Source organism: Bemisia tabaci, chromosome 1 (assembly GCF_918797505.1).
Source record: "Bemisia tabaci chromosome 1, PGI_BMITA_v3".
NCBI lineage: Eukaryota > Metazoa > Arthropoda > Insecta > Hemiptera > Aleyrodidae > Bemisia > Bemisia tabaci.
Genome location: NC_092793.1, coordinates 22,567,786 through 22,581,242, shown reverse-complemented (window position 1 = coordinate 22,581,242; position 13,457 = coordinate 22,567,786). Strand labels below are relative to the sequence as shown.

Here is a 13,457-nt window from a genome sequence, read left to right as displayed (position 1 = left end):
GGTTTAGGGACAATTTTTGTTTGAGATTATATTCTATTGTTTTGAACCAAACGATATATTGAACCACTGTCAAATACGATCTGTTGATGTTTCAAAACAAATGAGAAAGGGGCGGAAAAATACAGGCGGCCCATGGGCGGCATGTAGGTGAATCCGGTCATGTATCGGATCGTTTTTGGTAGAAGCGTGTGAGCTAAAATGTTGTTTCCCGGTTTAAGGTATACATTTTAGGTCAACAGAGACAACGCGGATCCGCCCGTTTTCAACCCATGCATTTTTCGCCGAGCGCGCGTTCATATTGAATTATAAAGACAATTTTTCACCGTGAGTTCTTACGTGAGAAACTTACGATTTATGAGGAATCCCGGCAGGCAGTGCTTCTAAGATACACGGGTATTTTTATACTTATCATCTCGCTTGAGCGTCTTAGAGGATGGTAGGAACAAGTAACTTTTTGTGTTCGTGTGCTCGCGCATTACCCTCCGATTCTCTAAGGAGCCTAATTTTTCTTCGTGATAATGCAAGTTCAGAATATGTTTGTTGTCGCGCGAGTGAAACTTTTGCATTGCTTTTAACTAGGAAAAAACTCAACAAATTTTTACTGTATGTTTGTTTTGGATAAAAAAGGAGGAGGTATCAGAGGTCTGCTCGCTAGTTGGTTAAAATTCAGAACACTAGTTTTTCTACACTCTGGGCCTTTGAATGTCTTCATTTAAAATATTAAAATTCCCTTCCAAAGAAGTGTGTAGAAAATTATACCCTATGCGACAAAAACCTTCGTTTCAACATGTAGGTCTTTTCTGCGAGGTGAAAATCTTATTTTCTAATTTCTAAAACTAACTTTTAAAAAGTTCTAAAAGTCTTGAAGAGATACTTCAAGAACGGGCACTTACTCTTCTTCTGCAATAAGCAGATGCTCCTGCTAAGTTACGAACATAAATACATATATGCATATGCTTTATAGAAATGAATTATTGATAGGCAATCAGTAAGTAAAATTATACATTTTGTGCATACACAAAATATTTATTACATTATATTATACATTATGTGCCAGCTGTCATACTGAGGTCAGTATTTTATTTGATATTCAACCATCAAACCAAATCGACGAATCTCGTAACTTTATTTTATCCCGAATTTGAGCTGAAGTTTTCAAAAGATAACTCTCATACGAGACAAAAATAAACTAAACAACTACGCAGTCCTCGGATCAGACCATGGCACTGGTTCGAGTCGCGGGTGAAAATCAGAGTAGCCGAACTTTCGTAAATACTCAAACCGACAAATTCTTGCAGAGAGTTGCAAAAATAAGGTATGATTTCGGGACAAGATCAGCACGCGCGGCAACAAGTGCACAAAAATAATGTCCCGAGGAGATGAGTCACAAATAGAGGGAAACACCGATTAGTCGCCTAATAATACCAGCAGTGATCCGCTCGCATCTCGACATACTCTATAAATTAGCGGCACTCATACTTTATTTGCTAGTTGGTTACCTCTGCAACATTTTCGCACACTATTTTCAGTGTCTTCAGTCTTGTATTTCCCAAGTCGTTTCAGTGTCCACCGCGGAAACATGCGTTGCTTTATTTTGTTGACTGTGTGCTGTGCCACCGCCTACTGTGCCAGCATTGCCCCGAAAGATGCTGAGAGCAAAACCCCCAGCCCGACGGTTGTGGAAGATAAGAAAAGCACCGAGTCCGAGACACCCGAGAAAGCCGGAAAGCCAGTCCCTCTTCCTGCGGACAAAATCGCCGAGCTGATCAGCAGGACGCACCAGAACAAGAAGACAAACGCCCCGGAAAAATCTGGTGAGGCTTCCATGAAGAGCAAGTCAACCGGTGTCTCGAGCCAGCAGGGTAAGAAGACAGTTGAAGCCCACGCTGAGAAAGAGAGCAGCGTTGAAGTAGAGGGAAAGAAAACAACCTCCCAGAACCGTCCTTCCAAAGTTGGGGGAGCACAGGCGAACCAACGGACCCAGATGAAGAAGGAAGCGAAATCCGAGGAGGTGACCACCCGTGCCCAAAAGAAGGAGTCGACTTCTAAAGCTCCAGCCCAAGGTAAGCTTTCACACACGTAGAGTAAATACGTTTTTAGCAATAATAAACTTTCAGATCATCGAGAGTGAGTTTAGAATGACGAGTGCAATAATTGTAAAATAATTGGTTATTCTGGATAGTATGAGTTCATAGTTCTTACAGACTAAGGGGGTAAATGATGGACTAACTATCGGGTCTCTCGTGGGTTGCCGTTAGTTTGTCTATTACCTATACGTCCTTTGTCAATTGCAACCACCCGCTTCCACCAATAGGATTCCTTCATGTCCTTTTTGTCTTCTTTGTCTATTGCTATGTCTAACAGTTTCAATAATCAGCCCGCTACCTCCAAAATTACGTGCAAGTCCATATTCTCCCTGTCCAGTTTCTACCCCCTCCTAGAGCAATGTCGCGAGCACAGAGAAACGCGGGGCATCATCAAACAACGATTGAGGCCACAGTGGCTTTTAAGGGCTCGGCACTTGTTGCATTTCCGCGGGAAAATTGCGAAAAGAGGAGGATCGCGGATGGTAACGGTAAAAAAGTAATCAAACCGTGGGGCGAGAGCGGGTCGGGCTGCCAACGCTTTTTTAATCAAGATGCAAGCCCCGGCGCGAAGATAAACGTAAAATAGCGCTCGTTAAAAGCCACACTTATCTTCATAATAATTGTAATGCACCGGCACAATTGCGGACGCGGCCGAGTGCAAACCCTCGTCCTTTTATCCGGGGATGCGTTCTGCCGTGCTAAGGAAGAACGCCGTATGAACCTTTAGGCGTTGCCAAATTTCCCTCGATAAACCGCGGATTTTCGAAAAAAATTGTGAATATCTCTCCTCCGATTTTTCAGAGGATTTCGTCCGTAATTTGATCTAATTAGTGTGAAAATTGCAAGGAAAAATATTCACAACTTTCCTCAATTTTTTGAGAGGAAATTTGGCAACATTCGAATGCTCATACGGCGTTCTTCCTTAGCAGGGCAGCGTTGCGGGGGAGCGCTCGACACTTCAACGGCTCAACATCCCGTTCCTCCCGTTTTGCGTTCGTTATTTCGACGATTTAATCTGTCGGGAAGCGTCGCGCTTTGGTATTCACCTCTCGGAAAAGAAGATTAGTCATAATTATTCGCATTGTCAAAGATGGTTAAATGAAATGTTGTTACATTATTTCATTCCTTAATTGAAAAACCATTCAGAGCAAGGGAACGTATGCATTTGTCGCTGCACTTGGATTGTGCAAATTTTGATGCGTGTCTTTCATGCGTTCTTTTGTCAATTAGAATCCTTTAGAAGTATCTATACAGAGAGAGAGAGAGTGCGGACATGCCGAACTACGGAGCTCATAAGGCTCAGAAGGGTAGCCAACCTTCTAACTCAAAAAATGTCACTACCAATCTTCGGGTTCCAGTGTCAAACCAAGATGGCTACGAATGTTCATAAATGTACGTTCCTCCGCACTAAGTCAAATACGTGCTTTACAAACGACGGGTTGTGACAATTTTAATAATACAAAACTCTAGATAATTTGAATTTGTAGGTTGGCTGCCTTTTTGGGCCTCTCATTTAATATTAAGGAGAGCCTCCAAATTTGATCTCATTAGTCATGCTCGGCAAAGAATCGATATATTTGTGCGCATTGGTAATTGATGAGACCAAAGTAAAATAAATTCGGAGACAAACAGACACCCGCTTACTTGCCCCTCGGCAACAGATAGAAACTTTTACTTTTGCGGCTTCACCGTTTCAAATTACCTTCTCTGAGGCTGCTGTGTGACGTCTCAAGTAATGCGTTTCTGTTAACGAGCCACAGTTTGGTAACTTGTCTGCACTCACCCGAGAAAAGTACTTTACATTACCCTTGATGTTACCTTCTTGTTAACTGCTGCGAAGTGTGTTGAGTAATTCGTTTAGCAAATGAGCCTCATCCCCTTATAAAATTTCTAAAGCATACTGTTCACTGAAAAAAATGGTCAAGAAACATTTTTTTGAAGTAATATCATACTGTCTATGATTTTATGAACCTTTTCTGGAGGTCTTTTTTTTAATTTAGAGAAATTTTTCTTAAAATAAAATATGGTTTTTTTAAGTCAGATAATCTCTTTTGAGGAAATTAAAATTGTCATCAATGACGAAGTTGTATTTTTTTAAAGCAAAAAATGCATATTAGTTGAAACAATTCCTTTCGCTAAAAAAATGTTTCCTAGAAAAAAAAGAAAACAAAATTACCTTTCCCTCAAAATAACTTTCGATAACTCAAAGAGAATTTCGTTGAACATTTTTGAGAGCTAAAAAAATTGTCTTTAACCATCTCTTTCAGTGCTCATTCCAAAGACTAACAGTAAAGAAGAACAGGTTAGATATCTGCTAGTATTTGACTGTTGGGGGGAAATATGTGAATTCTCAGAGGAATATATTTTATTATTGTCAGAATACTGAATTGGGGGATCTCAATTTTGTTTTCCTTGGAACCGGTCAGTTTTAGTGACACAGAAAAAAATAAATGCTACGATAGCAGCCTAGGCTCGACAAAATATGTCTGGAGATCCCTGGATACTGCGTTGGCAGTTAGGCCAGCACGTAGGGATCACCAGACACATTTTTGACATTCTACTTTTTTCTGTGGTAAAGTGAGGGATCAACACTGTTATCCACTCACAATAATGAGCTTCAAAGGAAAATAGGCAACCACGTAATGGCAAAAAGTTGCTCGAAGGCAAAGTCAAACGTCGGATAACAAAAACGACCCGACGGAGGTGAGCGGCAAAACAAATGCGGCCGATTACAAGGGCACGAAAAATCACGGCCCGGGTTCGGATCGTTTGTCCATGCTTGATCACCTCAAATATTTCGTCCGGGACATGATTCCCGTTTGTCGCCAAGTTGTGGAAATTCAGGGCCGTATTCATAGTCACTGGGAAAAACGACTCTTGGATCCCGAGTCCAGACTCATAAAAAATTGACAAAAAAATAAACTCTTGATTCAGTTGGACTTTTTCTTGCACCGAGAGCCAAATCACCGCTTAATTTGTTTTATGATACTACTTAAGTAGCCTTTCTAAACCTAAGTGGCACGATCCAACAATCCTATTGAAATAAAATTTCTATTTGATGCAATAAAATTGAATTTTTTTTGTTTTTACCACGGGATTCCAATAGTTTGACATCACCGAGTCACGATATATCCCGATTTTGGACGATCCATTATAAATAAGTTCTATGTAAGAGAAATACATGTCGACGGTGTAAGTCGGCAATCACATAATTCGGTTTGCGACGTCGCAAACTTCATGTCATACTTTATTTTTTAAAGGGAAAACTACTCAACGACCATTCTTTAAAGCTGCCGAGATTTTTCTTCTATGTGCGCGAAGATAATTCTGCAAAAATTTTAAGGATTGATGTCAATTTGTTTTCCTTTAAAAAATAACAAAGAGGCGGAGATTTTCAGACACCGCAAACGAGTTATGTGATTGCCGACTTACACCGTCGATATCCTTTGCAATATGGAGAAAAACTTATTGGAATGTTTTTGAAATAAATCTTAACAGAAGCCCCTTCAATTAGTAGACAGGCAACATATACAACTTGCGATCAAGTAGTAATAACCATGTAATCGTAACGTATTGCAACCTATTGCGAACCATGTGGGGCCTGTCTAAGCCTGAGGGATCAACCATGAATACCGGCCTCAGCCATGATGGACTCACCGCGAATTGGGTGAAATTTCATACAGAATTGCCAACAAGGTTAACCGGTGCCCCCTGAAACCGAGGTCAGGACAAAAGGGAAACCGCGACTTCTCTCGAGACCTCGCCTGTTTTTTTGCACCGAATATCGACTTTCGATCAATCGAAGTTGGTCGAAGTTGCCTGTTAAGGGCGGTTAACTTTGGGTTAAATGACCAGACATTTTCTGTCAGAGGGTTCGCACTTCGGAAATGAGACTTGTACTCTTTCAACGGGAGAGAGAATTTCTTTCGCAGTGTGGTCTCAATGAATTGAGGCACTTGCGGAGTTTGTATAGAACTTTTTTTTCTCTCTCTCTCTCTCTTCTCTATAAGGCGAATCTGAGAGATATAGGGACAAACGCTGTCATTTTTTTGGCTGCTGTATAAGTCGCAGGTAAATCAGGCATTTAATCGAATGCTTAGGCAAATCGTCAAATGCTCAAATGCTGACAGTTTATGAAGTTTTTGTATGTTTATGACGTACGACTCTCGAGGTTTCAATGTTTTAAAGGTAGGAATGCATCAAAACTACGAAATTTTCTTGTATTTTGCTCTCCAAATGCTCCACATATATTTTAATTGACAACATTTTGAATATTTTTCATTTTATAACATGCTCTAAATTTTGAGATAAATGCTCATTCAATGACCAGAAAAAAAAAAAAAAATGATTTATTCACCATTATGTGATGCAATTTTCACAGAGATAATTATTCTTTCAGCATCAAAGATTTTAGATGTTAGGAGTTGAAATATTTTGAGCTTTGCGATTCAAAATCTGCCCCGAGAGTGATCGATTCAGAGCAATGATGCGCTTGAGGCTGGAGCGATCCTCGCCTTAAAACCGCGACTTTTGAAATTCGGCAGCGCTGGAAGACGCGCTGAAGGAAAATGCAAATGAAACGAAAGATAAAAAGCGTTTGAGGGAAACGACGTGAAAGGAGGTGACCGGCGAAGAAAGCCGCCGACTTCTGCGGGGCCTTCGTCTTCCGAGGGAGAAATAATAATCAATACCGAAGAGGAGAATTTATAATAACAGAAAAGGTGCGAAAAGCAATGGCAGCGGCCTCTGAGCGCCTTGAATAATTCCTAACTTGAAATCTTGCAAGTTTACAAGTGTCAGTGGGAAATTCTCCGTTGCCGCCTCTCAGGTTTTTTCAGTCTTATCTTTTTCTTTAATCGAGAGGAATAGTTTTTTGTCTTTAAAGAAAGGGTAAAGGTAGAAGGTAAAGGTTAAAGTTTAAAGATTGTTTGATGAATGAACGTATTTAAGCATAAAGGAAAAACTGTAGTTTTCTCTTTTAAAAAATTTCAATGATAATTAAAAAAAAAAAAAAAATAAAATAATTACTCCTGAGAATGCTTGGCAAATTCTCGTCTTCTGTATACTTCTTCACGTTTCAAAGGATCATTTTTAGAGCGTTTCTTTACAGTTTGGACATGAATGAAAATTTAGAACGTTCCAATGCAGTCTTTTTTCATTTTGGTTTAACAATTGTTGTGTGATGATACAGCTCACTAAACGCAGCTACCCATACTTGAATACACAGTCGTGAGCTCACCCGCGCATTTTGAAATCGACATCTTTTAGAGTAATGAGAGTGATTAAATATAATTTTTTAATGATGGTAAGGAATGATTTGGGAATTTTCTTTTTACCAGAACTTTTTGCCTGGTAGGAGGTGTAAATTTACTCTGTGACGAGGACGATTGAAAGCTCGTGTATATGGCCCGTTCTTTCGTTATTTAAAAGATAACTATGAGCGCCTTCTAGAACCGGAATATGTAATTATTCCTACTCTAGCGTCGTCTATTGCATACCCCACGAAATACGGGCGCGTTGTGAGTCAGTTGTTTCCCTGAGCTTCATTGATTGCTCCTCATTAACACATTAACACTCTCAAATACTCAGGCTGTAAAAATACTTAAGAGCAATCGTCAAAATTCGTCGTTCAACTTGATGGAAACTTTAAAAACCAACACGGTGAAATGTGATCTTTCACTTCTCTTGACTTGCAGGAAGTTGGTAGAAAGAACAGTGACAGGTTTTTTTTTTTTTTTTTTTTTTTTTTTTTTTTTTTTTTTTAATTTTAGAACTTAGCATCGCAATATTTTCCTTTCTAACGGATAAACTTTTTCAGGAGAAGAAACGAAAAAAAGTTTTGTCTACAGTGTTTTGCAATTTTTGCTGAGAAAAGAAGAAGAAAAATTGTAAACGAAACTCATCTAATTGGGCGTTTATGCTGGGAAAACCATGTTTATATTTATTATATGAAAAGGAACCATGTGTAAATGATTTGTGTGCTTATTGGCTGCTTTTAATTTAAATGAATATTCCTGTTTTGGCATTTTCCAAACTGACCAATGAACGATAAGTTTTTGCCCATCAAAATAACACGTGACAAATTATACCGTAAACTGAGATACCATACGATTTTATAAACAAAATTCGTCGGCACTTTTTCTAAACTTCATTCTTTATTCGACCGAGTAAAACAGAAGCTCAGATAATTTCATTTAGGAAAATACTCAGTTAGGGGTCGTTTTGAATTCCCCCTGTCACACATGTTCTTTTGCCAAAAATACAAAATCGAGAAAAAATATTCTGAACTTAAAAATGGTATCTTATTTGTAAATAGTGGGAAAAAAAAATTTAGCCTTAATACCTTTTCTTATAAGTTTATTCTCCTACGAGACCTTTCGATTACAAATAATCATCATCAGGCAAGAATTTTTTCAGAAGTTAAATTGGTCATGCACAAATGTTTGGTTTACCAAAAAACCAATTTTAAGTATGAGGTCTCCTCTATGTGCTGGTATTTTATTTTTTGGTAAACCAAACATTTGTGACCAATTTAACATGTGATAAGAGGCCCTGTCTGATGATGATTTTTTTGTAATTTAAGGCCTTGTAGGAGAATAAACTTATAAGAAAAGTTATCAAGGCTAAATTTGCTCCTTATTATTTAAAAATGGTAGTTAAACTTTCGGTCTCATGGCATAGATGGCTAAGACTTGAAATCTATTTGTATCAGCTCAAAACTGATGCAACTCGGTTCAATGTTCAACGATCTGTTCAAGGCCTGCCAAGCTAAGCGATAGACAAAGGGGAAACGAATCCTCAACTAAATTTTGATAAAAACTCGACGCGGGGTTGGATTTGGAGGGTGCAGGGAAATTGACACCTGTACGAGGAAGGCGGGAGGCAGGCGAGGGGGATGGGGGAGTCTTACAAATAACCCGCGGGTGTGGTATTGACCCGGGGGCTCAGATATTTCATGCCCGCGCAAAACAGGAGACTGCGCTCTCTAATCAACACGGCGCGCGTTTGCCGCGATGACGTCCGAAATCCAGTTCCATGCATCCTGTGCAACGTCACAGTCGAGCGCCGGATACCTTAGGGTGGATAGAAAGACGGGGCTGGTCGCATTGCAGCGTCATCCTGTTGCGCTGCGTGGGGGCGGGGGTGTAAAATATGAGCTCGTAGTGCTTCCCCTGCTTAACACATTTTTCAAAATTTCCTGTTTTTTTCTTAATTTCTTTTTTAATAGATTTTTTATATCAATTGCTGTATCCAAGAATCAACCTTGGGTCTCGAAATGTTTCAAGTCGTATCAATCACCAATATCCATTGTTCAAAATAGTTTTTGAACAAAATGAAATTCCACAACTTCAAAGGTGAAGTGGACACACTCATGCTAAACAGCCACTGCAAGAGCTATTAAAAGAACAATGGAAAGATCTATGAAAGGAACTTTCTGAAAATGAATTAATAAAAAAGAACTGTGTGCATAGAATTTACGTTATGCAAGCTTCTGATTTAATTAATTTGCACCTATTTCTTTTTAGCCTTAGGACGTCCGATTAACCATGATGTACATTAATTTAATGTTGAGTACTTGATTATTGCATAGTCAGACGAAAGTATTAAAGCGACAATCGAATCACTTATTTGGGTAAAATGTGTTACAAATGAATTGAGTTTAACAGAAAAGAGCCGCGTTTTTTCAAATCATACATTTTTGGGAGGAAAAGGTACCTGCTTGATGTAGAATTTTTTTTTATTTCTCTTAAAAAAATGGTTTGTTTGAAATTTTAATTTCAACAAACTGTAGGAGGAATTGAGTTTGTTTCTTACTGACCAAAAAAGTCAAATTTGCTGAAAAATAAATTGCTTCTTTGCATAGTTGATGACTTAAGTCTGTCCTCCTAAGTGCAAGAGGAGCAAAATCTATCCAGAAAGCTACAAAAAGTTTCCTATCCCGATTCGCTATTGATATAATTTTCTTTTTTTTTCAGCAAAAGAATCTGCATAATTGCTGGAGGGATGAAGCAAGACAGAATCAACTCTTTGGTTGAGTCCTCAAAATGTTCCGAAAATTAGCTTTTAAAATGTTTGGAAATGTGTCCGAATCATTCTCGTGAATTTCTCAATGGCCGATGATGATACGAAGAAATTTTGACTGGTAGAGTACTGGCGGATGGGAGCTTTATAGACCTCTGGCCAATTGGATGCTAAGAAAAAATATAAAGGAAGTAGAAGGGTAACAACTTCCGCTCTTGAGAAACTATCTTGATGCCCTCGTTACAAGCCAAATTCGAAAGATGTTTTTGCTTTGTTTACACACGCAAACTTGTCCCGAACTTTGATGACGTAATTCAGCGGACAAAGTATAGCCAGTTCAGCGAACTGCTTATAACTATAAGTAAAGCCTTATTCCACGAAACAAAAAATGACATTTTCCTTTGACTGTATACACGTTAGCACAGAGTGTTGTTTATTTTATTAAGTTAGCACAGAGTTACTTCATGTAGTTTGACAAAAGTTCGCCTTGGTAAACGATGCGGAATATTAAAGTAGTGATATTATACCTTTTAGACTGTTGTTATTTTTGTACAAATTTCAGATACGGTGTTTTTAGTGATCAATATCCGGCCTCTCAATGTGAAAGGTTTGATCATACTTTATTGTAAGAGAAAGGAACTTGGCATGTCAAAAAAATAAAAAAAAATAAATAAAAAAAATAAAAAACGATTTTATGAGAACGCAACCCATTCATTTCAACATTAATCCCCGAAAGGTATTATAAATATAACATCATAAACAGTTTTTTATAAAGCGACTCTAAAAGCGAGGTACTGGTAAAATTTTCCAAAAAAATGTCCACCGGTCGCACATGCAATTTTAAACTACACTTTCAAAAAGAATCCGTAGAAATAATTGATCAACCCGCCGGCCATTAGGAGCCCAGAGGGAGGCAATAGGCATCAGTCAGGAATAGATTGCATCGCAATAAAGAGCTATTAATTCTGACTGGACCATAAAATAACTTATCTACATAGAGTTACTAATGACACGTATGTTGCTTATCAAGAGAGCAAAACATACTAGTTTTTTAACCCTTAAAGATAGTAAACCTCTGTCACCAAAATGCGTGTTCCGATATAATTTTTTCCCCTTTATTTTAGAATAATTTTTAGTTGCAGAATCTAATCCAATTCATCTTGAAAACCTTAATTACATCAGTTCCAAACTGCATTAGGCCAAAACCTCTGGTTCTAGAACTGAACCGCTATATTTAAAGTTATTCCTAGAAAGCTATTTTTGGCCTCATCGCATGAGGTAACTTGAGGAAAGTTCTGTACATCTGATAATCATCAGATTAATTGATTTGTTACTACTTGGAGGGATGAAATCAACTAAAAAAAGCTCCTAGAGAGCCTCTGAACAATGAAATAAAATTTGCTCTGTGCGAGGTTTCTAGAGTTCTGTAAAATTTTTATTTTGTACCTGCGCGAACCCTCTACTCATTAGTACTGCGGTAACAGTGGTGGGGATCTCTTTTTTCGAGGCCGCTTCAAATCACTGTGGAACTAGCCAATTATTATAAGCAAATGAGTGACGTAATGAGCAATTATTGCAAAGCCAATGTTCGATCAACGTGTTAGGCGCATTTCTTTTCCCAGAGTTCAACAGCTAGAAAAAAGGCAGAACTGGCCCTGTCCTATCGCCGTTTACAAGGAAACGTCGAAACTCTAAAAGTTAAAGTTCCCGCCTACCACAGAGACGCAAATAAAGGATTTTTATTTATTTTCAATTCTTATTTCAAAATGTCCGTAGAAGTTGAGTTGATGTGGACAAATTCCTTCCTCGCAGGCGCTCATAAATTATTGACGATGAAATAAAACCCCCAAACCACGTTTCTTGTTTGCTATGTTAAAAATCTCCGCCCCTGATTTTTATTTAAAAAAGAACCAATCAACATCATTCCTTGAAGTTCTTTTTAAAACTTTGCTTTGCACTAAAAGAAAAATCACCGAAGAAGGTCCTAAAAATAGGCTTTGAGTAGTTCTCTGTTTAAAAATTAAAGTATGCCAGCAAGAAGTTGGCAACGTCGCAAACCGAGATACGTGGTTTAGAAGTTTCACCATGGATTTACAGAATATACATTGGCTTAATATTATTTTCCCACTTAAGAATCTACATTGTCTGGACTATGCTTCTGTTTTACGGAGGGGACAAGTTACGTCCACATTTTTGGAGCCCGACTTGGCACTATGGTCTGGAAGCGCAAAATTGTGGTCAAATATCGTTTATTCTCTATCGCAAGGGCGTAATTTCCACGTGAGCCCTGGGTTACATTCAAATCCATGTTTTCTGAGTCTCATGCGAAAATCGAGCAGAAGAGCGACGAAATGAGAAATGATCATAATATTATGAAATTGGGCATTCTTATTTTTTTGGGGTCGCTGAAACCAAATTTGACCTCAAATAACTTAGATCCTTGATTTACAATCATCTCAGATAATTAGCTGACACGGGCACTAGAATAATTAGGATTTAACGATTTTGTTTTGCATCCGTAGTGACAAAGTGAGTTATTTCATACTAAATGTTGAGATTGCAGAGGGTGATTCATTCAATTTCGTTCATATATTTAAAGTAAATGAGACAGGCAAGGATTTGATATGAGAAAAATGACAAGGAACTTTATTGCTGAACAAGACCATAAAAAGCTGAAAAATCTAAGAAAAACCCGCACCCTTTTTCTAGACTTCTCTTTTTTGACTCGCAACTCCTGCGAACGGATACAAATATTTTAACTCTGCATTTGTACGTTATGTACTTCGTATTTTTGAAAGCACCGTAGTTTAATTTCACAGAAAAAGAATTGCCAAGAAAGTATTTAAGTTCTTGTTAACTTGTCGATAAATTTTTGTGATTTGCTGTCTTCATCGCTCGCGAGTGGAAAGTCACAGGATTGTAGCTTTTCCTACTTTAAGATATTTCAATTCCTCGGGTGATACAACTATTTTAACTCCGTGGATGTGCGTGAAGTATCGCGACTTTTGAAGGCGTTTTCATTATTCGATGTTTTCAGTATTCGCAGTCGGAAAATCATACGATATAGTATGATTTAACTAGGCACTGATTAATAGACTAACTCAACCGTAAACTATCGCTCACGGTTAAATCACGGTTGCACCGTTCAACTGCAGGATTCATTGCTGAAAAAAAAAATTAATTGCACAGAGTGGATCTGAGGTGCTAAAGCAATACAGATAAGTGAAGGAAGATCTAGGGGTAAAAGTCACGCTAAGCAGCCGAAAGCGAGTTGATGGATAGTCCTAGCGTCGCAGGCTTTTCAGATGTAAAAGTCCTGACTGAAGCTCTCAATGTCAGGTTCTTTTC

The 13,457-nt window shown here is 38.4% G+C and overlaps 3 protein-coding genes across 5 annotated transcripts in view; 2 read left to right on the top strand and 1 right to left on the bottom strand.

Annotated features, from left to right (window-relative positions):
* Window positions 1-13,457, top strand: part of LOC109041147 (vitellogenin) — a 393,940-nt gene that overhangs the window by 168,522 nt on the left and 211,961 nt on the right. The window lies entirely within an intron of this gene.
* The window catches only part of LOC109041254 (uncharacterized), a 214,121-nt gene that overhangs the window by 18,143 nt on the left and 182,521 nt on the right, over window positions 1-13,457 (bottom strand). The window lies entirely within an intron of this gene.
* On the top strand, window positions 1,457-10,642 carry LOC109041257 (uncharacterized). The gene is made up of 2 exons (XM_019057528.2): window positions 1,457-2,063; window positions 10,064-10,642. The coding sequence occupies exons 1-2, from the start codon at window positions 1,580-1,582 to the stop codon at window positions 10,078-10,080; spliced, it is 501 nt and encodes a 166-aa protein (XP_018913073.2). The 5' UTR covers window positions 1,457-1,579; the 3' UTR covers window positions 10,081-10,642.

What these genes read in the sequence shown, in the direction of transcription:
- LOC109041257 (XM_019057528.2), top strand. Translation starts at nt 1,580, where the DNA reads ATGCGTTGCTTTATTTTGTTGACTGTGTGCTGTGCCACCGCCTACTGT.